Source organism: Balaenoptera borealis (assembly GCF_965194805.1).
Source record: "Balaenoptera borealis genome assembly, chromosome: 13".
NCBI classification, from domain to species: Eukaryota; Metazoa; Chordata; class Mammalia; order Artiodactyla; family Balaenopteridae; genus Balaenoptera; species Balaenoptera borealis.
In genome coordinates, this window is record NC_138870.1 from 43,575,048 (window position 1) to 43,601,148 (window position 26,101).

A 26,101-nucleotide genomic window follows, 5' to 3' on the forward strand; every position below is an offset into this window, starting at 1 on the left:
TTTCTGTGTCAACGAAAGATTTTAATTCTGAGAAAAATAGCCTAAGAAGTCTGGCTTGCTGGGGAATATGGAAAGGAAGGGCTCAGATTAAGGGATGTGGCACGTTCATCAGGAGAGAGGTCTCCACAGTCTCCTGCCCCTCCTGGCCTGGCCTTTCACTGTGGTGTCCGGCCTCCGGGAAGAACTTCTATGGGACACTGTTTCCACTTGGGCTGTCACTAGGTGACCAGGTATGGGACAGAGGAGCATCCAGTGACCCCCAACTCTCCTCCTTCCCTTCGACCTGTGAAAAAAGTGAAGATGACGGGGCACATATTCCAGTGTTGCCTGGTACAGCTCAACCTCGCTGGTCAGCCAGAAGCACCGGCTGTATGACAAACGCCTGGCTAGAGACGTCATGAGCAGCTTTCTTCGTGTCCCCAGTCCCTGGCGTCGGTGATGTTAGCACTTGTGCCTGTGTCCCAGAAGGAGCTCAGTTCTGCCAATATCAGTCGATGCTTCTCACCGGTTTCAGATAAAACTTTCACCTAATAAATTGTGTGTTAGCACTGGAGCCTGGATAAGCTCCTTGGGGTCTGGGAACCATTAGATGAAATATTCCTCCTTCTCCCTGCCCTTGGCTGAGTTGCTCTCCATCTGGAGGATGGCGCCGGGCTCGCCTTCTGCAGGTTCGTAGGTGACGTAGCTGCCTTTGTTCTTGTACAGGTAAAAGAAGATCAAGATCACGACTGAGAGCAGGGTGAGGAAGACCACTGTGATAACAACTTGGAAAGGAGAGGGAAAATGCAGAGATGTTTCAGGATTGAGGACGTCTCAGTAACTCACAAGGTCCCCTGCATTACACGGTCCCCGCACTCTTGGTGAGGATCCTCCTGCTGAAGTTAACTAAGCGTCCACTTCCAAATCCATATTCTCCCACCAAGCCCGACTTCTTGGTACATGATATCTGGAGCCTCTTTGTGCTTAGGGACATAAGGCTTTTGATTTCTGACAAAACTGAACTCCCTCTCAACTAGTTCCTGATGATTATGACAGAAACAGGAAGGAAGGAAACAGGAAATCGCTTATCCCAACAGGAAGGGTTTTAAAATTCATAGCCTCCTGTAGGGGTTTCTGATCCCTCCCATCCTCTTTCTCACCCACTCAACAAACTGCACACATCCTTATCCCTACCCCCATACTCAACTGTAGTGCCCATATGCACTGCAGCTATTTGTGGCCACCTCCCAACCTGTCATTTACTGGCGGCATCTCTGGCACGAAGCCTCTAAGAGTCTTTTATAACCTTGTGTGTGTGTGTGTAATACAACTTGCATGCCAAAACGAGCCCATTAATGGATTTGGTCTCTAATTTGTGGTGCTTTCCCATGTAGGGAAAATCCTGGTCTATCACATTGTCTCTGGAGCAACAGAGCCCCTGAGCTCAGAAGGTCCCTTGATTTGGCTCAGAGCCTGTTACCTGCAATGAGTGCTGTGCTGGCTTCAGCTTCTGGGGATAGGGCCTCAGTGGCCTGTAGGATTGGGGTGGCCATCGGTTCTTCTGGAAAATTTAGCAAAGTGGAAAAGGAAATGGGGTGAATTCTTTTGTTCTAAAACACGTTTGTCCTTCAATTTCACTACCCCACCTTCTTCCCTAGTCAGACTTTTATCATTTAACTCCTATAGGACATCTGTATAGAAAAACCTGGAGAATAGAGGAGAAAACAAACCACCACCAAAGACGATAAACATTTTGATGGATTTCTCTCTGTCTAACATAGTGGTTAAAGTACGGGCTCTCGGGGGCTTCCCTGGTGGCGCAGTGGTTGAGAATCTGCCTGCTAATGCAGGGGACACGGGTTCGAGCCCTGGTCTGGGAAGATCCCACATGCCACGGAGCAACTAGGCCCGTGAGCCATAGCTACTGAGCCTGCGCGTCTGGAGCCTGTGCTCCGCAACAAGAGAGGCCGCGATAGTGAGAGGCCCGCGCACCACGATGAAGAGCGGCCCCCACTTGCCACAACTAGAGAAAGCCCTCGCACAGAAACGAAGACCCAACACAGTCAAAAATTAATTAATTAATTAATTTTTTAAAAAAAAGTATGGGCTCTAGAGCTGACTGACTAGGTTCCAATCTGAGCTCTTTTACTAGCTGTGTGATCTTCAGAAAATTACCTAACCCCTCTGTGCATCAGCATCCTCATCTGGCAAATAGAGATAATAGTACCTACTTTATAGGGTTGTTGTGACATGTATTAAGTAATTCAATAAGGGTAAGCTATTATTAGGAATACATTTTTGCATAAATGAGATAAATGATAAATGTATATACATGTATATATCAATATATTTATATTATATGCCACATGCATTTCTTCACTGTTTTTACAAACTCTTTGTAAACGTTATTTTTTAATAATGAAATAATGCTCCTTCCCTTATTAAAACCCTTTTCTACGCTTCCAGAGTAAGCCCTGCCATTTGAAAGGTTCTGAAATAAGGCCTCTCCTACCCTAAAATATATCCCATATCTCCTTCTGCTATTGGTCTATCTGTCCTTCAGAGCCTGAAAGTCCCACTCCTAAAGTCACTACCCAGACTTCTAAGTGTTTCCAAAAGAAGTCAGGAAGCCCTTCAGTTCTCTCCTAGTTAGCATTTTAGTGTAGGCGTTTGAAAAGGTTAGTTACTGCAGGACAGAGGTATCCTGGGGAAAACAGTCTGACTGACCCTAAAATCACCCACAGGAGGCATCTCAGTATTCATTCAATAAATAATAATAGCAGCACTCATTAACTCTCTACTGTCTGCCAGCAGGAACAGCCTCCCCAGGAAGCAGGATTTGAGCTGGGGGCTGAAGCAGGGGTAGGAGTTTACAGGGTGAAAGGGGCGGGAGGTGGGGCACATTCTAGGCAGAGGGAAGAGCCTGGATCAAAGCTCCGAGATGAGAGGACCCAAAGGCCAGTGTGGCCGGAGCACAGGGCGTGAGCCTGATTCCTGTCTCTTGCCTGACACCTTCAGGATTCCATCCGGGACAAGGGAAATTCAGTCACTAGCGGTGGCCTGGTGAGCCTGGGAGCGGTGCCAAGAGGGGTCAGTGGTGTTGAAAGACCTTCTCACACAGGCCAGGGGAGGCCTGTTGAGCCGTCCTGGTTTTGCAGGAAAAGCAGATGTGGGTTGCCTGGATCGCCACCCGGCTCCCAGGGCCAGGCCAAACCCTTCTCCACTCTTTCTTTAAGAGCGGTGATACAGTCAGCTACTTTGTGGCTTCGGGCAAATGGTTACATCTCCCGATTCATCCATCCATTCTCATCTGTAACCAGTAGGAACTATATTAACCAACTCTGCAGGGCTATTGCGAAGGCTAAGTGAGAAAACGTGCAGGCAAGCATCATTGAAAGGGAAAGCCGCTCTAGGTTTGAATCCTGCCCCCAGCATAGTCCTAGGTAACCTTGAGGAAGTTACCAAACCTCTCCGAGCCTCAGTTTCTCTCCCATGCGTAAAATAGGAGTGTGGTAGGCAGCTTCTAAGATGAATCCCGATAGTTCCCACCTCCTGGTGTTTACATCCTTGTGTTAAGCCCCTCTCCCCGTGTGTCAGCTGGACCCAGTGACTAGCTTCTAACAAACAGAATACAGCCAAAGTGATGGGCTGTCACTTCTGAGATTATACTGTGACTTCCATCAAAGACAAGCCCTGAAGTTTATCCACCTGATCACTGCCTCAGACTGCTGCCCCTCACCATGCATGCTTTCCTCCCCCAAACGTCCTGGGGCTGCACACCATCTTCCCACCATTGATCTAGAGTTCTATACAGCTGCTCTCAGTTTTGTCTTTCTTAAACATTTGAGAACTTAAGATACACAAAGCACCCAGAAGAATAATGTATGTACAGAAGCTTCAATATAAAGATGAGTCAGATTCAGTTCAATCGATCAACAAGAATTTAGTTTGCACCTACCACGTGCCAGAGGCACTGTCATAGATGCTGGGCAAGCAGCAGTGATGAGGTTCACCAGGGACCAACCACGGAGCTGAATTTTAGTGAGGCTTCAGAGAACAGATATGTATGAGTCCTCGGAAAGAGAATCCAGGAGGGTAGATGATTCCTAGTTGGGAAATTCTGCAAATAATTCCAATTATAACAGCTGCCATTTGCTAAGTCCCTGCTTTGTGCTGGGCATTTTGTATACATAATTATTAATCCTTAGAATACCAACCACTTCACAGCAGGTGTTTTTAATTGCCAATGTGGACCCTGAGGCCCGGGAAGAGTTAAGTGACATCCCTCGTATTACACATGAAGGAACAGTGGATGGAGCCAAGATCTGAATCCAGGACTAGCCCCTCCAAAGCCCAAGCAAGGTATTTATACTAAGCCTTCCTAACGCTGTCCTTTTCTTTTTTTTTTTCCAATAGGGAAAAAGAGGAAGAGGTAACAAAAGATAACTATGAGGCAGCACAACGAGCTTTCCAAAAGTGCAAGGTTTTAAAAGATATGGACATGGGGGCTTCCCTGGTGGTGCAGTGGTTGAGAATCTGCCTGCCAGTGCAGGGGACACGGGTTCGAGCCCTGGTCTAGGAAGATCCCACATGCCGCGGAGCGACTGGGCCCGTGAGCCACAACTACTGAGCCTGCGCGTCTGGAGCCTGTGCTCCGCAACAAGAGAGGCCGCGATAGTGAGAGGCCCGCACACCGCGATGTAGAGTGGCCCCCGCTTGCCACAACTAGAGAAAGCCCTCGCACAGAAACGAAGACCCAACACAGCCAAAAATAAATTAATTAATTAAAAAAAAAAGAATGCAACACAATTCTTAAAAAAAAAAAAAAAAAAAAGACATGGACAGTTGCGGAAGAAAAACCAGAGGACCACAATCAAATACAGACCGTTGCATTACAAAGAGTGCTCCTTTAATGTGAACTTGCTCACAGGCGACTGGTGAGCAGGTTATGATATCAGAATGATATCAGTCACGTTGGTTCATATGCAACCTCAAGCTTTCTACAACTGAAGAGTACATTTCATCAATAAGGACCTTAAGAAACATAAAATGCACTAGAAGTACCTTCCTTGGACGCAGTTATCAGTTGGTTTCCACTTATATTAAGCCATCTGGTGCTGCAGTAAGTACAAATGAAGGAGGTACAAAAAAAAATTACTTCTATACAAAAACATTAGAAGAAGGCAGAGCCATGTAAGAAATTTACCTCTATATGAAATCTACCTCTATGAGAAAACACTAGAAGGAGGCAGATCCTACATCAGATTTTTATTTTTGATGAAAATAATCTCTGTTGGAAGTTAAGTCTCTCTGGAACCAGCTTCTAAAAGGAGGAAGCACACTCCCCAGGGCACAGGGGGTCTAAGACGGACAGGGATTCAAGGTTCAATGTTGGTGGAGATTTAACTGCCAATATTTTAATTCAGACTGTTGTATTTTTAGGGTTCTCGTTACAAAGTTTCATAAGTTTCGAGTGTTCTGTCCCAATTCTGTCTTTCCTGTAAGCCCATTTCCAGTAATGTGATTTCAGAATGTGACTCTTTTCAAAACTGCACATAAAAAAAAAAATGCACATAAAGGTTAAAAGCAGAAACTTAGAAGAATAGTGTCAGGAAGCTCTATACAGCTCAAGTTGGCAAACACATTGGAAGGACAATTTAAAAAGTGTTATATCTGGAGCAAAAACAAGGAAATGGGCCAGGCTTGCTCTCTGGGCCTGAAGCTAAGAGATCGGAGGTAACAGAGAAACTAGAACTCTCCCAGCCCGTTTTGCCTCTGTCTCCTATCAAAGAGAATGATTTCTGCACTAAAGGAGAGCAGGAACCTTGGTGACGTGGGGAAGTGAGCTCAAGAGAAGGGACACAACCCAGAAAGCACCAAGCTAATCTAAAAGGGATCCAGGTAAGTGACAGCCAAGGGCACCGAAAGAACATGTAAATGGGATCGCTATTGATGATACAGGAGCTTCTGAGAAAGACAGAGGGGCCAGGAGCCTGAAGGGCCACAGAAAGAGGTGGATTCTGTAAACAACTGGTGAAATTGATATAGTTCCTCAGCAAAATTCTAGAACAAGTTATAAGGAACTGCTTTGGGGGTCCTGAACTTGAAACCACAAGCATTAAGAGTTAATATGAGACCACTATGAGCAAGCTGGGTCAGACAAGTCACACAGCCTTTTTAGACTGAGGTTCCAGGTTCATAGACAGAGAAATTAAAAGGCTGATTCAACAAGTATTTACGGAGTGTGTACTTTGTGCCAGGGTCTGTTCAAGGTCCTGGGCATAGATTAGTGAACACAACAAGCAAAAACTCATGCCTTCACAGTTCCTTAAAAAACTAAACAGAATTATCATACGGTCCAGCAATTTTACTTCTGAGTATCTATCCAAAAGAAATGAAAGCAGGAACTCAAACAGATATTTGTACACCAATATTCACAGCAGCATTATTCACAATAACTAAAAGGTGAAACAACTCAAACGTCCATCAACAGATGAACAGATAGACAAAATATGGTGTATATATATACACACACAATGGAATATTATTCAGCCTTAAAAAGGAAGGACGTTCTGACACATGCTACTATGTGGATGAACTTTGAAGACATCATGCTAACTGAAATAAGCCAGTCACAAAAGGATAAATATCGTATGATTCCACTTGTCTGAGGTACCTAGAATAGTCAAATTCATAGAGACAGACAGTGGTCATCAAGAGCTGGGAAGAGGGGAGAATGAGGAGTTATTGTTTAATGGCTACCAAGTTTCAGTTTGGGATGATGAGAAAGCTCTAGAGAGGGATGATGGTGATGGTTGCACAACAATGTGAATGTACATAATGCCACTGAACTGTATCCTTTAAAATGGTAAATTTTAGGATTGGTTCAAGATGGTGGAGTAGAAGGACGTGCGCTCACTCCCTCTTGAGAGAACACTGGAATCACAACCAACTGCTGAACAATCATCGACAGGGAGACACTGGAACACACCAAAAAAGGCACCCCACATCCAAAGACAAAGTAGAAGCCGCAATGAGATGGTAGGAGGGGCACAATCACAATAAAATCAAATCCTATAACCGCTGGGTGGGTGACTCACAAACTGGAGAACAATTATACCACAGAAGTCCACCCACTGGAGTGAAGGATCTGAGCCCCACGTCAGGCTTCCCAACCTGGGGGTCCAGCAATGGGAGGAGGAATTCCCAGAGAATCAGACTTTGAAGGCCAGCAGGATTTGATTGCAGGACTTTGACACGGCTGGGGGAAACAGAGACTCCATTCTTGGAGGGCACACACAAAGTAATGTGCGCACCAGGACCCAGGGGGAAGGAGCAGTGACCCCATAGAAGACTGAACCAGACTTACCTGCTAGTGTTGGAGGGTCTCCTGCAGAGGTGGGGGGTGGTTGTGGCTCACTGAGGGGACAAGGACACTGGCAGCAGAAGTTCTGGGAAGTACTCCTTGGCGTGAGCCCTCCCAGAGCCTGCCATTAGCCCCAACAAAGAGCCTGTAGCCTCCAGTGGTGGGTCGCCTCAGGCCAAACAACCAACAGGGACAGAACCCAGCCCCACCCATCAGGAGACAAGCGGATTAAAGTTTTACTGAGCTCTGCCCATCAGAGCAACACGCAGCTCTACCGACCACCAGTCCCTCCCATCAGGAAGCTTGCACAAGCCTCTTAGATAGCCTCATCCACCAGAGGGCAGACAGCAGAAGCAAGAAGAACTACAATCCTGCAGCTTGTGGAACAAAAACCACATTCACAGAAAGACAGACAAAATGAAAAGGCATAGGACTATGCACCAGATGAAGGAACAAGATAAAACCCCAGAAAAACAACTGAATGAAGTGGAGATAGGCAACCTTCCAGAAAAAGAATTCAGAATAATGATAGTGAAGATGATCCATGATCCAGGACCTTGGAAAAAGAATGGAGGCAAAGATCAAGAAGATGCAAGAAATGTTTAACAAAGACCTAGAAGAATTAAAGAACAAACACCGAGAAGAATTAAAGAACAAACAAACAAAGATGAACAATACAATAACTGAAATGAAAAATACACTAAAGGAATCAATAGCAGAATAACTGAGGGAGAAGAACGGATAAGTGACATGGAAGACAGAATGGTGGAATTCACTGCCATGGAACAGATTAAAGAAAAAAGAATGAAGAGAAATGAAGACAGCCTAAGAGACCTCTGGGACAGTATTAAACGCACCAACATTCGCATTATAGGGGTCCCAGAAGGAGAAGATGGAGAGAAAGGACCCGAGAAAATATTTGAAGAGATTATAGTCGAAAACTTCCCTAACATGGGAAAGGAAATAGCCACCCAAGTCCAGGAAGTGCAGAGAGTCCCAGGCAGGATAAACCCAAGGAGAAACACGCTGAGACACATAGTAATCAAACTGACAATAATTAGAGACAAAGAAAAATTATTAAAAGCAACAAGGGAAAAACGACAAATAACATACAAGGGAACTCCCATAAGGTTAACAGCTGATTTCTCAGCAGAAACTCTACAAGCCAGAAGGTAGTGGCACGATATATTTAAAGTGATGAAAGGGAAGAAGCTACAACCAAGATTATTCTACCCGGCAAGGATCTCATTCCGATTCTAAAGAGAAATCAAAAGCTTTATAGACAAACAAAAGCTAAGAGAATTCAGCACCACTAAACCAGCTCTACAACAATGCTAAAGGAACTTCTCTAAGTGGGAAACACAAGAGAAGAAAAGGACCTACAAAAACAAACCCATAAATGGTAATAGGAACATACATATCGATAATTACCTTAAACGTGAATGGATTAAATGCTCCAACCAAAAGACACAGGCTCGCTGAATGGATACAAAAACAAGACCCATATATATGCTGTCTACAAGAGACCCAGTTCAGACCTAGGGACACATACAGCCTGAAAGTGAGGGGATGGAAAAAGATATTCCATGCAAATGGAAATCAAAAGAAAGCTGGAGTAGCAATACTCTTATCAGATAAAATGACTTTAAAATAAAGACTGTTACAAGAGACAAGGAAGGACACTACATAATGATCAAGGGATCAATCCAAGAAGAAGATACAACAATTATAAATATATATGCACCCAACATAGGAGCACCTCAATACATAAGGCAACTGCTAACAGCTATAAAAGAGGAAATTGACAGTAACACAATAATAGTGGGGGATGTTAACACCTCACTTACACCAATGGACAGATCATCCAGACAGAAAATTAACAAGGAAACATAAGCTTTAAATGACACAATAGACCAGAAAGATTGAATTGACATTTACAGGACATTCCATCCGAAAACAGCAGATTACATTTTCTTCTCAAGTGCACATGGAACATTCGCCAGGATAGATCACATCTTGGGTCACAAATTAAGCCTCAGTAAACTTAAGAAAATTAAAATTATATCAAGCAGCTTTTCTGACCACAACGTTATGAGATTAGAAATAAATTACAGGGAAAAAAACATAAAAAACACAAACACATGGAGGCTAAACAATACGTTACTAAATAACCAAGAGATCACTGAAGAAATCAGAGGAAATCAAAAAATACCTAGAGACAAATGACAAAACATGACGATCCAAAACCTATGGGATGCAGCAAAAGCAGTTCTAAGAGGGAAGTTTATAGCAATACAATCCTACCTCAAGAAACACGAAAAAACTCAAATAAACAGTCTAACTTTACACCTAAAGGAACTGAAGAAAGAAGAACAAACAAAACCCAAAGTTAGTAGAAGGAAACAAATCATAAAGATCAGAGCAGAAATAAATGAAATAGAAACAAAGAAAACAATAGCATAGATCAATAAAACTAAAAGGTGGTTCTTTGAGAAGATTAACAAAATTGATAACCTTTAGCCAGACTCATCAAGAAAAAGAGGGAGAGACTCATATCAATAAAATTAGAAATGCAAAAAGGAGAAGTTACAATGGACACTGCAGAAATACAGAGCATCCTAAGAGACTACTACAGGCAACTCTATGCCAATAAAATGGACAATCTGGAAGAAACGGACAAATTCTTAGAAAGGTATACCCTTCCAAGACTGAACCAGGAAGAAATAGAAAATATGAACAGACCAATCACAAGTAATGAAATTGAAACTGTGATTAAAAATCTTCCAACAAACAAAAGTCCAGGACCAGATGGCTTCACAGGTGAATTCTATCAAACATTTAGAGAAGAGCTAACACCCTACCTTCTCAAACTCTTCTAAAAAATTGCAGAGGAAGGAACACTCCCAAACTCATTCTATGAGGCCACCATCACCCTGATACCAAAACCAGAAAAAGATACTACAAAAAAACAAAATTACAGACCAATATCACTGATGAATATAGATGCAAAAGTCCTCAACAAAATACTAGCAAACAGAATCCAACAAAACATTAAAAGGATCATACACCATGATCAAGTGGGATTTATCCCAGGGCTCCAAGGATTCTTCAATATAAGCAATCCAATCAACGTGATACACCATATTAACAAATTGAAGAATAAACACCATATGATCATCTCAATAGATGCAGAAAAAGCTTTTGACAAAATTCAACACCCATTTATGACAAAAACTCTCCAGAAAGTGGGCATAGAGGGAACCTACCTCAACATAATAAAGGCCATATACGACAAACCCACAGCAAACATCATTCTCAATGGTGAAAAACTGAAAGCATTTCCTCTAAGTTCAGGAAGAAGACAAGGATGTCCACTCTCACCACTATTATTCAACATAGTTTTGGAAGTCCTAGCCACAGCAATCAGAGAAGAAAAAGAAATAAAAGGAATACAAATGGGAAAAGAAGTAAAACTGTCACTGTTTGCAGATGACATGATACTATACATAGATAATCCTAAAGATGCCACCAGAAAACTACTAGAGCTAATCAATCAATTTGGTACAGTTGCAGGATACAAAATTAATGCACAGAAATCTCTTGCATTCCTATACACTAACAATGAAAGATCAGAAAGAGAAATTAAGGAAAAAATCCCATTCACCACTGCAACCAAAAGAATGAAATACCTAGGAATAAACCTACCTAAGGAGGTAAAAGACCTGTACTCAGAAAACTATAAGACACTGATGAAAGAAATGAAAGATGACACAAACAGATGGAGAGATATACCATGTTCTTGGATTGGAAGAATCAATATTGTGAAAATGACTATACTACCCAAAGCAATCTACAGATTCAGTGCAATCCCTATCAAATTACCAATGGCATTTTTTACAAAACTAGAACAAAAAATCTTAAAATTTGTGTGGAGACACAAAAGACCCTGAATAGCCAAAGCAATCTTGAGGGAAAAAAAAACAGAGCTGGAGGAATCAAACTACCTGACTTCACACTATACTACAAAGCTACAGTAATCAAGACAATATGGTACTGGCACAAAAACAGAAATATAGATCTTTGGAACAGGGTAGAAAGCCCAGAGATAGACCCATGCACCTATGGTCAACTAATCTATGACAAAGGAGGCAAGGATATACAATGGAGAAAAGAGAGTCTCTTCAATAAGTGGTACTGGGAAAACTGGACAGCTAAATGTAAAAGAATGAAATTAGAACCCTCCCTAATACCATACACAAAAATCAACTCAAGGGCTTCCTTGGTGGCGCAGTGGTTGGGAATCCGCCTGCCAATGCAGGGGACATGGGTTCGAGCCCTGGTCCGGGAAGATCCCACATGCTGCGGAGCAACTCAGCCCGTGTGCCACAACTACTGAGCCTGCGCTCTACAGCCCGCGAGCCACAACTACTGAGCCCGCATGCCACAACTACTGAAGCCCGTGTGCCTAGAGCCCGTGCTCCGCAACAAGAGAGGCCACTGCAATGAGAAGCCCATGCACCGCAGCGGAGAGTAGCCCCTGCTCACTGCAACTAGAGAAAGCCCGCGCCCAGCGACGAAGACCCAACACAGCCAAAAATAAATAAATAAAATAAATAAGTTAAAAAAAAAAAATCAACTCAAAATGGATTAAAGACCTAAATGTAAGACTGGACACCATAAAACTCTTAGAGGAAAATACAGGAAGAACACTCTTTGACATAAATCACAGCAAGATCTTCTTTGACCCACCTCCCAGAGTAATGCAAATAAAAACAAAAATAAACAAATGGGACCTGATGAAATTTAAAAGCTTTTGCACAGCAAAGGAAACTATAAACAAGACGAAAAGACAGTTCTCAAAATGGGAGAAAATATTTGCAAACGAATCAATGGACAAAGGATTAATCTCCAAAATATATAAAAGCTCATGCAGCTCCATATTAAAAAAAAAGAACCCAATCAAAAAATGGGCAGAAGACCTAAATAGACATTTCTCCAAAGAAGATATACAGATGGCCAAGAGGCACATGAAAAGCTGCTCAACATCGCCAATTATCAGAGAAATGCAAATCAAAAGTACAATGAGGGGCTTCCCTGGTGGTGCAGTGGTTGGGAGTCTGCCTGCCGATGCAGGGGACACGGGTTCGAGCCCTGGTCTGGGAGGATCCCACATGCCGCGGAGCAACTAGGCCCGTGAGCCACAATTACTGAGCCTGCGCGTCTGGAGCCTGTGCTCCGCAACAAGAGAGGCCGCGATAGTGAGAGGCCCGCGCACCGCGATGAAGAGTGGCCCCCGCTTGCCGCAACTAGAGAAAGCCCTAGCACAGAAACGAAGACCCAACATAGCAATCAATCAATCAATAAATAAAATAAGTAAATCTTTTAAAAAAACAAAAACAAACAAAAAAAACTACAATGAGGTATCACCTCACACCAGTTAGAATGGGCATCATCAGAAAATGTACAAACAACAAATGCCAGAGAGAGTGTGGAGAAAAGGGAACCCTTTTGCACTGCTGGTGGGAATGTAAATTGATACAGCCACTATGGAGAACAGTATGGAGGTTCCTTAAAAAACTAAAAATAGAATTACCATATGACCCAGCAATCCCACTACTGGGCATATACCCAGAGAAAACCGTAATTCAAAAAGACACATGCACCGCAATGTTCATTGCAGCAGTATTTACAATAGCCAGGTCATGGAAGCAACCTAAATGCCCATCGACAGACAAATGGATAAAGAAGATGTGGTACATATATACAATGGAATATTAGGCATAAAAAGGAACGAAATTGGGTCATTTGTAGAGACGTGTATGGACTTAGAGACTGTCATACAGAGTGAAGTAAGTCAGAAAGAGAAAATCAAATATCGTATATTAATGCATATATGTGGAATCTAGAAAAATGGTAGAGATGAACAGGTTTGCAGGGCAGAAACTGAGACACAGATGTAGAGAACAAACGTATGGACACCAAGGGGGGAAAACAGGGGGGTGGGGGTGTGATGAATTGGGAGATTGGGATTCACATGTATACACTAATATGTATAAAATAGCTAACTAATAAGAACCTGCTGTAGAAAAAATAAAAAATAAAATTCAAAAAACTAAAATGCAATAAAAAAAGGTAAATTTTATGTTATGTATAATTTTACCACAACTTCAAGGAAAAACATTTTGTCATATAATTTACATCATGCGGGGGGAAGATGGACAATGAACAGGTTAAAGAAGTAAAAGATATACTATATTAGATGCTGGTTAGTGCCATACAGAAAATAAAATCAGGAAGGGGGATAAGGAGTTGGGATGTGGATAGGGGTGGTGAGGGAGTGTCCCTGATGAGGTGACTTGAGTAAAATAAACACCTATAGAAGGAGAGGGAGGCAGCCATGAGGAGACGTGGGAGAAGAACATTCCAGGCAGAGGGAACAGCAAGTTCAAGGTAGGGCCATCAAATAATATTGAAAAGCACCTGGGGCCGTCACAGGCTCAGCATGTTAAAGGTGCATCATGGAGATCACTGGGAAGGAGCAAGGGGGAGCGGAGGATCAGGTGAAGTAGAGGGGGCTGTATAAGAGGGGTGTTGAGGTCATGGAAGGCCTTTGGCTTTTTCAGTGAGTGAGATGCAACCCTTTTAGAGGTTTTTGAGCAGAGACTGGATTTACATTTCAAAGGGGTGCTTCTCAAACTCTGCAGCGCATAAGAATCTCCTAGGGAGCTTGTTAAAATGCAGACTATAGGGGCTTCCCTGGTGGCACAGTGGTTAAGAATCTGCCTACCAATGAAGGGGACACGGGTTCGAGCCCTGGCCCAGGAAGATCCCACAAGCCGCGGAGCAACTAAGCCCATGCGCCACAACTACTGAACCTGTGCTCTAGAGCCCACAAGCCACAACTACTGAGCCCGTGTGCCACAACTACTGAAGCCCGCACTCCTAGAGCCCATACTCTGTAACAAGAGAAGCCACTGCAATGAGAAGCCTGCGCACAACGAAGAGTAGCCCCCACTCACTGCAACTAGAGAAAGCCCGCACGCAGCAACGAAGACCCAACGCAGCCAAAAATAAAAAAATAAAATAAAAATAAAATAAAATAATGAAAAAAAAAATACAGACTATGGTTCATTAAGTCTAGGGTGGGGCCTGAAATTCCAAAGACTGCCCTTTTGAAACACGGAGACCACCATGTTGTATGGAAGACCAGTCTGGCTCACTGGAGGATAAGAGGCCACATGGAGAAAACTGAGGCACCCCCAGCTCAGCCGACAGCCAGTACCAACTGGCAGACATGTGATGGAGGTCATTTTGGACCTTCTAGCCCAGTGGACCTTCCAGCAGATTGCAGCTGCATGAGTGAGCACTGGTGAAAACAGCAGAGGAGTGCCCAGCCAACTCCCAGAATGGTAAGAAATAATAAATTGCTGTTGTTTTAATTCACTAAGTGTTGACGTGGTTTGTTACACAGCAATAGGTAATTGAAACAGAAACTGAGTTTTAAAGCATCTCTTTGCGTGTGGACAACGGGCTGTGAGAAGGTGGAGACAGGAGGAGAAGCAGATTATACCCAACACGTGGGCACAGCTGAATCCACCCAAAGGAGGGAGTCTTTTTCTAGTTTGCACAAAGGCACTGGCTGGGTCTAGCAGCTGTCCCGTGAGAAAGCGGTGGGATTCTGGAGACTTCTCGGGTGGTCCAGTGGTTGAGAATCCACCTTCCAATGCAGGGGATGTGGGTTCGATCCCTGGTCGGGGAACTAAGATCCTACATGCTGCGGGGCAATTACTGAGCCTGCGCACTGCAACGAAAGATCCCACATGCGTCGACAAAGATCCCACATGCCGCGACGAAGATCCTGCGTGCTGCAACTGAGACCCGATGCAGCCAAATAAATGAATAAATAATTTTTTTTTTTTTTAAAGAAAGTGGTGGGATTCTGGATATATTCTGAAGTTAAGGCTGAGGATGTGGGGTGAAGTCAAGGATAACACCAAGGTTTGGGGCCTGGGTAACTGGAGGGAGAGAAGGCCTGCTGTTATCTGAGATGCGAAGCCTGCAGGTGGAACAGGTTTAGAGGGGAAGATCCAGAGTTCAATTTTGGACATGATTGCAGACATCAAGACTGGAATTTGGGGGAATTCACTGGTGGTCCAGTGGTTAGGACTGCGCTTTCACTGCTGAGGGCGTGGGTTCAATCCCTGGTCAGGGAACTAGGATCCCATGAGCTGCGTGGTGTGGAAAAAAAAAAAAAAGACTGGAATTTGGGGAAGAGGTCTGGATTGGAGATTTTAAAAGTCAGCACCTTTACAATCATGAGACTGAATGAGATCACCAAGGGAGTAAGTACAGATAAAGAGGACCAAGGACTGAGCCCAGGGAGGAAACAGCAAAGGAGGCTGAGGAGTAGCAGCCAAAGAGACCAAGTACAAGGACCACCAGGTTTTCCCACAGAGGTCATGAGTGACCTTGACAAGAGAAGCTTGGTGAAGTGCTGAGTATAAACCCCTGGTTTAGAGTGGGTTCAGGAAAAAAAGAAAGCAAACTAAGTGTCAATTGACAGATGAATGGATAAAGAAGATGTGGTATATATATACATACACATACACACAGACACACATGCATGCACGCACACACACACACAATGGAATATTACTCAGCCACAAAAAAGAATGAAATAATGCCACTTGAAGCAACATGGATGGACCTAGAGATTATCATACTAAGTGAAGTAAGCCAGACAAAGACAAATATGATACGATATCGCTTATATGTGGAATCTAAAAAAAAAACAAAATAAATGAACTTATTTATAAAACAGAAATAGACAGACAGACATAGAAAACAAATTTATGGTTACCAAAGGGGAAAGGGGGGGGAGGGGTAAATTAGGAGCTTGGGATTAACAAATACACACTACTACCTATAAAATAGATAACCAACAAGGACCTACCATATAGCACAGGACACTAAACTCAGTATTTTGTAATAACCTATAAGGGAAAAGAACCTGAAAAAGAATAGATATATATGTATATGTATAACTGAATCATTTTGCTGTACACCTGAAACTAACACAACATGTAAATCAATTATACTTCAATAAAATTTTTAAAAAAAGAGAAAAAAGGGAAGGAAAGGCACTGAAGGCAGAATATAAACTCTTTTTTTTTTTCTGTAAAGTTGAGCAGGGAAATAGGGCTATAGCTGGAAGGGGAAGAGAGTTCAAGTTTTTTTTTTTTTTTTGCTTTTTTTAGATGGGAGAAATGACAGCCTGTTTATGTATGGACAGAAATGACTCAGATGAGAGGGAACAATTGACGGCTGGAGCCATGTCCTTGAAGGGATGGGACCCAGTGCACGGATGAAGGGATTGGCTGCAGACAGCAGAGATCGTTCATGACTAATGTGCACATGAGCACGGAGGTGGGCAGTAGGTAGATGGGGGCAGTGGGAGCCTTTGGCAGTTCTCTTCTGAGAACTTTAATTTGCTCCAGAAAATAGAAGGCCGTGTCATCAACTGAGAGTGAGCATGCAGAGGGGGTTAGATGAGTTGAAGGTGCTGCCTGAATAGCCAACGTCTCATCCCAGAACCGTGATAGAGTGTTTCCAATATCCCTGTGGAGTAACACAGCCTGGCTTTATTGAGGACTAAGTTGGGTAGGGACTTCCCCGGCAGTCCAGTGGTTAAGATTCCACCTTCCAATGCAGGGGGCGTGGGTTCTATCCCTGGTCGGGGAACTAAAATCCTACATGCTGTGCAGCGTGGCCAAAAATTAAAAAAAAAAAAGGACTAAGTGGGGGGAGTAACTGGCCATCAGGGAATGAAGTGATGCCAGTCTAAACAGAGCTTCTTCTTCCACTGGGATTTGACCTTAATTCTTTTTGAATTGATATTATTATGTCAGACCATGCCAGGGCCAAATTAAGGCCTTTGTGTAATTCAAAATAAAAATACAGACTTCCCTGGTGGTGCAGTGGTTAAGAATCCGTCTGCCAATGCAGGGGACATGGGTTCGAGCCCTGGTCTGGGAAGATCCCACATGCTGCGGAGCAACTAAGCCTGTGGGCCACAACTACTGAGCCTGTGCTCTGGAGCCTGCGAGCCACAACTACTGAGCCCACATGCCACAACCACTGAAGCTCACGCGCCTAGAGCCCGTGCTCCGCAGCGGGAGAAGCCACCGCAATGAGAAGCCTGCGCACCGCAATGAAGAGTAGCCCCCGCCAGTCTCAACTAGAGAGAGCCGGCGCGCAGCAATGAAAACCCAACACAGCCATAAATAAATAAATAAATAATAAAAATAAATAAATTTATTTAAAAAAATAAAAAAAATTAAAAAATAAAAATAAAAATACTAAATCACAAGACAGATATAAGAAAGTCCAATAATACATTTTCCCTTTATGGTAACAACTCTTGGCTTTTTTGTTTGTTTTTAAAATATAGTGAGGGAATTCCCTGGCTGTCCAGTCGTTAGGACTCTGCGCTCTCACTGCCGAGGGCCCGGGTTCAATCCCTGGTCGGGGAACTAAGATCCCACAAGCCAGGCAGCACAGTCAAAAAAAAAAAAAAAAGTGAATATTAAATCCTTTGTGAGAGCTTTTGTTTTGGTGTTCTGCCTTATTGGTGCCTTCCACACAGGCTTAGTGTGGAAGGGTTTAGTGTCCTTTGGGTAAATACAGACCCCAGTAGACCCAGGGAAGGTTCAACAAATCTGTGGACTCAAAGTTAGAGGGGCAACTAGTAAGCTGCTAAACAGAGATTTAAAATGACTGGAGAAATTGGCCAAACTGAACAAGATGAGAATTCAACACACACCTTGCTCTTAGGTCCGGGAAATCAACTACTCACAAATAATGGGGAAGCCACAGCTTAGCAGCATCTATAAAAGACTTACAGTGGGATCACTAGAAATTCACCGACACTGGAAGAATAGAACCCAAAATAGCAGCAAGAGTGATAGGAAGGTCGTAGAATTTTGGATACTTTTTATTTTCTTTCTTTTCCTTTATCTGCCAAATTTCTTAGGATGATAATGACTTTTATAATCATAAAATATTTAAAACTTGCTGTTATTTTAGGCACCATGAATATAAATGTGGTCTCTACAACGGCATCAACAGTGCAGCCCTACTCTGCACTACTCCTAGGCCACTGAGTTGCATCTGGGTGCCAGTTTTGAGCTGAGCAGCCAACACAGTGAATGGCTTGGAAACCATATCAGATCAGGAAAGCCTGCAAGAGAAAGCTGAGTGAAAACTTAGTTGGGGATGGAGAGTTAGGACTTGAATGCTGTCTTTGAATATACCAACGATGACCTGTACAAGAGGACTAATGGCAGAAACTAATGGGAGATGGATGTCTTCCCCAGAGAACGAAGAGCAAAACTGGGCAGATGCTTCATGGGGAACTGGAGAGAGAATTCCAGCACAGAACGGGTAGTTGAACTATCTGACCCTCAGGACCTGTCTCAGCCTTAATGTTAGAATTTTTATAAATTGAAAATGTTCTATCAGAATTCTCTACAAAATAAAATTTTCAAACTGGTGAACTCTCAATGAAGTCTGTAGTTTAGTTAACAGTATCATACGAATGTTGGGACTTCCCTGGTGGTCCAGTGGGTAAGAAGACTCTGCACTCCCAATGCAGAGGTCCCGGGTTTGATCCCTGGTCAGGGAACTAGATCCCACATGCATGCCGCAACTAAGAGTCCTCATGCTGAAACTAAACATGCCACAATGAAGATCTTGCGTGCCGCAACTAAGACCCAGTGCAGCCAAAATAAATAAATAAATATTTTAAAAATAAATAAATTAAAATTGAAAAGAATAATGCATTAAAAAAAAAAAACAGTATCATACCAATGTTAATTTCCTGGTCTTCACAAATGTACTGTGGTCATCTCTATCGACGTCAAATGTACCAAATGACATTTGAGGAAACATGGCTGAGGGGTACACAAACTCTCTGTACTATTTTTGCAACTTTTCTATAAATCTAAAATTATTCCAAAATAAAATGTCTATTAAAAAATCAAAAATTTAAAAGAATCTAAAAAAGAGTGGATATGTGTATATGTATAACTGATTCGCTTTACTGTACAGCAGAAACTAATACACCATTGTAAATCAACTATAGTCCAATAAAAATTTTTAACAAATCAGGGACTTTCCTGGTGGTCCAGTGTGTAAGACTCCGTGCTTCCACTGCAGAGGGCATGGGTTCGATCCCTGGTCAGGGAACTAAGATCCTGCATACCGTGCAGCAAGGCCAAAAGAAAAAAAAAAAAATCAAGAATTTGAATTCTATTCCACACAGAAGAGGTTTTCTCAGACTAAAAGTCACAGGGTGTCCGAGCTAATGAGCTGGAGCCTTCGGGCTTTATGTATCAGAACGGTAATCTATATTTATGACTTACAGTTTGCAAAACATACATTATTTTATCTCCACCCCAAGAATGTGATGTAAGTAGGGTTGGTATTATCATTATGTACAAGCCAGAAAATTGAGGTAGCTCAGCAAGCTTCGTCAACCAGCCCACCGTCACTCAGTGGTTGGCCCAGCCAGGCTTTAAATCTATCTCCTCACTTCAAGGTTCTTTGCAACTTCTGGAACCATCCCTGCTCTGCCTCCAGCTAAACATTTTGTTGACGTGTCCACTGGGTTTGGTTCTCAGAGTTTTATTGCAGGATGGGTGTTCACTAAAGCACTGTTTGCAAGAGTGACACATATCTGAATGTCTATCAGCAGAGGAATGATTAAATAAATGACAGGTCATTCATTCTGGAAATAGTACACAGTTGTTAAAAAGGATGTGGTAGATCTGCAATTACTGGGACAGAATATGTGGTTAGACGAAAAAAGCAAATTGCTAGGGCTGTATGTGTTATATGATTACATGTCTGTAAAAAAAAGTAAAGTAAAATAAAACTATAAACATACACACACACACACACACACACACACACACACACACACACATAGAAAAAGTCTAGAAGGTTATTCCCTGAGGGGCATGTAATAGCTTTGTAATGAAAGAACAACAACAACAAAGTAAACTAAGTTCAGGAAACGTGGCATACAAGGGGGGAAATGGTTTACAGCTCTCCCCCTATTATCTCCTGTTCCTACCCCATTTCTCTCCTGTCTCCTCTTCCAAACAAAGGAATAAAGTTACTCTGGGGACTTCCCTGGCAGTCCAGTGAGTAAGACTCGGTGCTCCCAGTGCAGGGGGCCTGGGTTCGATCCCTGGTCAGGGAACCAGATCCCGCATGCATGCCTCAACTATGAGTTTGGATGCCACAACTAAGAGTCTGCATGTCGCAACTAAGAAGTCTGCCCACCGCAACTAAAAGATCCTGCATGCCTCAGTGAAGATCCCGTGTGCCACAACCAAGACCCAGTGCAGCCTAAATAAATAAATAAATAAATAAGAAAGGCAATATACTAAGGAAAGAAGAAATATTAAAAAAAAAAAGAATGTTACTTTGTTCCTTCCCTTCTCCGGCTTAGAAAGACTGTAGCACCTATTTTCTTTAAGGAGGGAGGCCTGGGGCTGAGGACCACAAGATTTGAGATTTGAGGCTCCACCCAAATCCTAACCTACAGCAAATGAACTTCAAGATCTATTTGGCTCACTCACCTTTTTTTTTTTTTTTTTTTTTTGTTAACCTAGATACTGGTTGGTTTCTTTGTGGCCCTTGTTCCTGGGCTAAATCTCTTATCACTGAGGCATCAGATCCTTTGCCACCTGAGTCTGACAACCTATTTATTTGCTCTAGCCCTGCCCAGCAAAGGGCGGCTCCCCCAATTCTCCTTTCCATGGGAACCCGCCCTGGAATTCTGCTCCCTTTCTCCTTCCTTCTCTTTCATGTGCCCCAGCCATGGGGTGGAGTGGCTGAGAGCAATATACCATGACGGAAAGAATACAGGACTTGGCACAATATCCTGCCTCTGCCATTATTAGCTGCACGACTTTGGGAGAATTTCTTAACCTCTGAAAATTTCTTAACTTCCCTGAACCTCAGTTTTTGCTTCTGTAAAATGAGAATGAAACGTGCTCACAGGGTTGTGACGAGGAATAAGCGAGATGAACAACACTGAGCGTCTACTCTAGAGTGAGGATAACCTAGGATGTAGCTAGTGTGACTACATGGCAAGGGATGGGCTTTACCCAGTGGGGTGGGCAGAGCGGACAATGCCTATTCCACCCCACTCTCCTTCCAAGAGGGCAATTTATGCACTAGGTACAGCAGGCAACGCACCTAGGGTCCACCATACTTCTAGGGGCCCATGAAAATGTTTTTTAATGATCTTAATTTCTTTTAAAATCAGAAGAAAAAATTGAATGTTTATGTCAAGGAAATTATAATATTGTTATATCAATCAATTATAAATATAACCATTAATGATTTTATTGTATATTAATATTGTATTCTTCCTTATACCAACATAGTTGTAAAATACAATTTTTAACATATTACCTTTTTAAATAGAGGAATGGGCCCACAAAGGCAAAAGTGCCAAGGGCCCCTGAAAGTTCTAATGTGGCCCTCACTTTCAGCCCTCTTAAAAGGATATCTCCTTTAGGAGATCTTTATAGATTGGGGCAAAGGGATGTGAGACGGCATAGGTGGGGAGGTGGGGAAGAGACATGCAAGACCCTCAGTGATCCCATTCTTCAAAGTACAAGCCCTCACCCTGTCTGTAATTTCTCCACTTCTGTCCCTGAACTTACATTTGCTTGGACCCAGTGGGTAGGGAACTATATGATATGTCCTAAAATGCCACTCCACTCATGTCATTTGTTGGGTTGAAAATGTAAACATATGACTCAACAACAACAAAACCAGACAATTGAAAAATGGGCAAGGACTTGAATAGACATTTCTCCAAAAGATATACAGTTGCCAATAAACACATGAAAAGATGTTCAACATCACTAATCATTAGGGAAATGTAAATCAAAACCACAATGAGATACCATTCACACCCATTAGGATAGCTGCTATTAAAAATCAGAAAATAACAAGTGGTGTCAAGGATGTGGAGAAATTGGAACCCTATGCATTGCTGGTAGGAATGTAAAATGGTATAGCTACCCTGGGAAACAGTATGGCGGTGCCTCAAAAAATTAAACAGAATTACCACACTTCTGGGTATATACCCAAAAGAACTGAAAGCAGGGACTCGAAGAGATATTTGTACACCCACGTTCACAGCAGCAGTATTCACAACAGCCAAAAGGTGGAAGCAACCCAAGTATCTATTGATGTATGAGTGGATAAACAAAATGATACACATTATATACATATAATATTATTCAGCCTTAAAAAGGAAGGAAATTCTGACACATGCTACGAAATGGATGAGCCTCGGAGATGTTATGCTAGTGAAATAAGCCAGAGACAAAAGGACAAATTTTGTATAATTACACTTATACTAGGTACCTAGTCAAATTTATACAGATAGAAAGTATAATGGTGGTAGCCAGGGGCTGTGGGGAAGGGGGAATGAGGAGTTATTATTTAATGGATACAGAGTTTCAGTTTGGGAAGATGAAAAAGTTCTGGAGATGGATGGTGGTAACAGTTGTACAGCAATGTGAATATCACTCAATACTTAATACCACTGAACTGTACACCAAAAAATAATCAAAATGGTAACATTTATATTATGTTTCTCTTACCACAAAATTTAAAACAGAATGTATATAGTTCTGCTTTTGTCCCAGTCCTAATTTCTCAGCTGCCCAAGAAAGCATCACCTCTCTTCCCTACAGGCAGGTTTATTCTGGAGGTCCTCTGCCCTGTCCCCCAGAATACCCTCCAAGGTAAGCACAGTCTCTGTAGTTTCAGAAGTGGCGGCGCTACCTTTATCTGGAATCCCTGCTGCACCCCTCTTTGCCTGTATAAACCTCACCCATCCTTCAAGGGTAAGGGCTCCATCCCTTCCCCACTCATGAAGCCTGTACTAACTAATCTAGACGGCTACCCATTTCTCCTTTTCTTATTTCCAGCAGACAACTAAGGGTCTGAATTGCTACATCACCAGTCACAGAGGACACTGCCTTTGACTTCCCCTGGGGTTCTCACTCACATGTTTCCACATCAGTAAAGCAGAGAATGTCTGTCCTAATGACAAACGAGACCGCATATGGAAACAAAGGTGTATAGACCAACCAAGGTTTTGTTCCTCCCTTACCCTAATTAACATGTAATGAAAACAACCAATGAGTATCTGATGGTTTGTCCAGCTCAGCTTGGTTATGAAATGTAAGGTAGGAATTCATTCTCATTCTCTTTTTTTTGGGAATCCATTCTTAACGTGAAGGGGAAAGAGGGGGATCCCTGACTAGGGAACAAGGGTAAAAATAGTTCCGGGAAACAAAGGATTTTTGATGCTGGAGTGAATCATAAGAGGAGTGGAATTAGAAAGCAGGCAGAGGGACTTTCCTGGCGGTCCAGGGGTGAAGACTCTGCACTTCCAAAGCAGGGGGCACCGCGGGTTCGATCCCTGGTGGGGGCACTAAGATCCCACGTGCTGCAGAATTCCTTTCTAGGAATAGGTGGGCTTTTCTAACAAGCACCCAGTAATAATAACCGATGTTACTGAGTGCTTGCTAGATATGAGACACTGTGCTAGGTGTTTTACATGGATTATCTCATTTAATCCTCACAAATAAGGTACTATTTCCCCCGTTTTACAAATGAGACTGGAGCTTAGAGGGTAGCTCACAAGGTCACAAAGCTCTAAGTAGTAGTACCAGGAATTGGTCCAGGTGCATGAAACTTCAGATTCAAACTGCACTAAAGTGTGCACGCTGGTTGCCTTCTGCTTCCTCCCAGGACCTTTTCTGGTGTGAGGCAGGTGGAGAGTAGTGGGAGTCTTCCCACCTGGGCAGAGGGCTCAGGGAATTCCAGGACTGGGCTAGGGTGGGGCAGTTGAAGTGGGAAAGGCCTTCACCTACCTCCTGGAGAAGGCGTGGTTGGGAGGCTAGTCATCTCGGCAGGTGGACGGGCACCTGCAGGGAGGTGCAGATCTGTAGGAAGAGGGACAAAGAGCGGAATGAGGTGGATAGGCCCATGCCTGGGGCTGAAGACGACTGGAAATCCCAGGAAAGCCTTTGGTGCCAGGTTTTCCTGAGTCCCTTCCCCAACTCTCCCCCCGCACCCCCCGCCCTATTGAACGTCTATCCGGGGATCCTTTCATTGGGCCACCACATTCACCTAGGAGGTTTCTCAAGGCCTGAGAAAGTTAGGTAGATGTATGCAAATTAGCAGCGGACCCAGTTTCACCCAGGCGAGGTAACAGGTCCCCGGTTCTCTCCCAGCCCGCAGTCTGGGGGGAGCCGTCCACTAGGTGTCAGGAGAGCGCAGGGAGGTCAGGCCCCCGGCCCAGGCTCGGGGCCGGCGCGGGGGCAGCGGCGGGGCCGGGCCGGGGGGCCAGGCGCCGGGCACCGGAGGGAGGGTCGTCAGTCGCCCTCTGGCCCGCCCGAGACGGCCAGTTGTCGGGGCTCGGCCCTCCGCCCCCAGTGCCCCCTCGGTCGTCCGCTGCAACGTCCGCGCGGTCTACCGAGCCCCGCTGGCCTGGCCCCCGCGGCCGCCCACCACCGGCCCGGCCGAGACTCTGGCACCCTGGGGCCCTCGCCGCGTCCGCGGACGTCGGGGCTCGAGCCCGCGGCACCGCCCCCCGCGCCCTGACCCCGGTCCAGAGCCCTCCTGCGTTACCCGCGCCAGGCAGGGCTCACTGCGCTCCGAAGGCGGCCCGTCCCAGGCACCGGTTCCGAGCCGCCGCGACGGGAGGCTCCAGCCGAGGCCCGAGCTCGGCCGCTCTCGTTTTCAGTTCTTGACGCGGCCTCGGCGGCTGCAGCGTGAGTGTGGGCGACCGGGCTCGCCTGGCCCTCCGGCCCTGCCCGGGTCCCCACCTCCGCGTGCTCACCTTACCAGTCGGACGGGCTGCAGGGGAACGGCAGGCGCCGCGTCGCGCGTCCTGCTCAACTCGACGGGGGCGGGAACCGCAGGCACCGCGGGGACCCGCCGGGGACCCAGAGCTGAGGAAGCAGCGCAAAGACGCTCAGAGTTAGCTGCCGAGGCCGGCCGGGGGCGGGGGGGGCGAGGGGGCGGCCGGCTGGGTGGGACAGGAAAAGAGGAGAGAAACCGCCCTCTGCAGGTTCCCTCCGCCCGCCGGGCCGCCTCAGCTCCCCCGGGAGGAAAGGCTGCTTTTCCTTCTCCGATTGTCACTTTACTCTCCATCCGGAGCCGCTTCCTCCCCCGCCTGCCTCGAGGCACGGGAGGGCACGGGATCAGAGTGAGCCCGGAGCTAATGGGATGTGTCCTCTTTCCCCGCCATCGACGTTATTTGAATTTTCAGCAAATGTGGAAAATTACATTTACTTGCGTTTGCATATCACTTACGTAAATGGGTCTGTATCCAGAAGCTTGGAACATAAGCTAACTTAGTGGGCACACCCCGGGCCGGGGAGCGGGGTGTGAGGTGGGGAAAGGAACGTTGCCCCATTCGGATCTTCCTTGCCCGAATTCATCTGAGGCAGTGTAGTGTAGAGGTTAAGAGCATTGTGGACTTTGGACTCAAACAGTCCCAGCTCCGCTGCTTCTTAGCTGTGTGACTTTGGGCAAATTACTTAACATCTCTAAAAGCTGTTCCCTCATCCCTGAAATGGGGGACTGAAAAATCATGCCGTTTCATAGCGTGGTTCTAGCACCTGGGAAGCACATCAATTTAACTACTAA

The 26,101-nt window shown here is 44.4% G+C and overlaps 1 protein-coding gene across 3 annotated transcripts; it reads right to left on the bottom strand.

Annotated features, from left to right (window-relative positions):
- Window positions 1-25,617, bottom strand: SMAGP (small cell adhesion glycoprotein). Of its 3 annotated transcripts, XM_082352565.1 has the most exons (5): window positions 25,079-25,282; window positions 24,319-24,390; window positions 5,044-5,096; window positions 1,460-1,540; window positions 1-764 (listed from the first exon to the last, which is right to left on the bottom strand). In XM_082352565.1, exons 4-5 carry the CDS (start codon window positions 1,530-1,532, stop codon window positions 586-588), a joined length of 252 nt encoding a protein of 83 aa, XP_082208691.1. In that variant the 5' UTR covers window positions 1,533-1,540; window positions 5,044-5,096; window positions 24,319-24,390; window positions 25,079-25,282; the 3' UTR covers window positions 1-585. The 3 variants fall into 3 exon arrangements, with proteins under 3 accessions (XP_082208691.1, XP_082208690.1, XP_082208689.1); XM_082352564.1 differs by lacking the exons at window positions 5,044-5,096; window positions 25,079-25,282 and adding an exon at window positions 25,290-25,617; XM_082352563.1 differs by lacking the exon at window positions 5,044-5,096.
- Window positions 25,618-26,101: the final 484 nt, after the last annotated feature.

What these genes read in the sequence shown, in the direction of transcription:
- SMAGP (XM_082352564.1), bottom strand. Translation starts at nt 24,352, where the DNA reads ATGACTAGCCTCCCAACCACGCCTTCTCCAGGAG. An exon ending in AACCACGCCTTCTCCAGGAG is followed by an intron (nt 1,541 to 24,318) that starts GTAGGTGAAGGC and finishes TAAATTTTCCAG; the next exon opens with AAGAACCGATGGCCACCCCA. An exon ending in CAGCACAGCACTCATTGCAG is followed by an intron (nt 765 to 1,459) that starts GTAACAGGCTCT and finishes CTCCTTTCCAAG; the next exon opens with TTGTTATCACAGTGGTCTTC.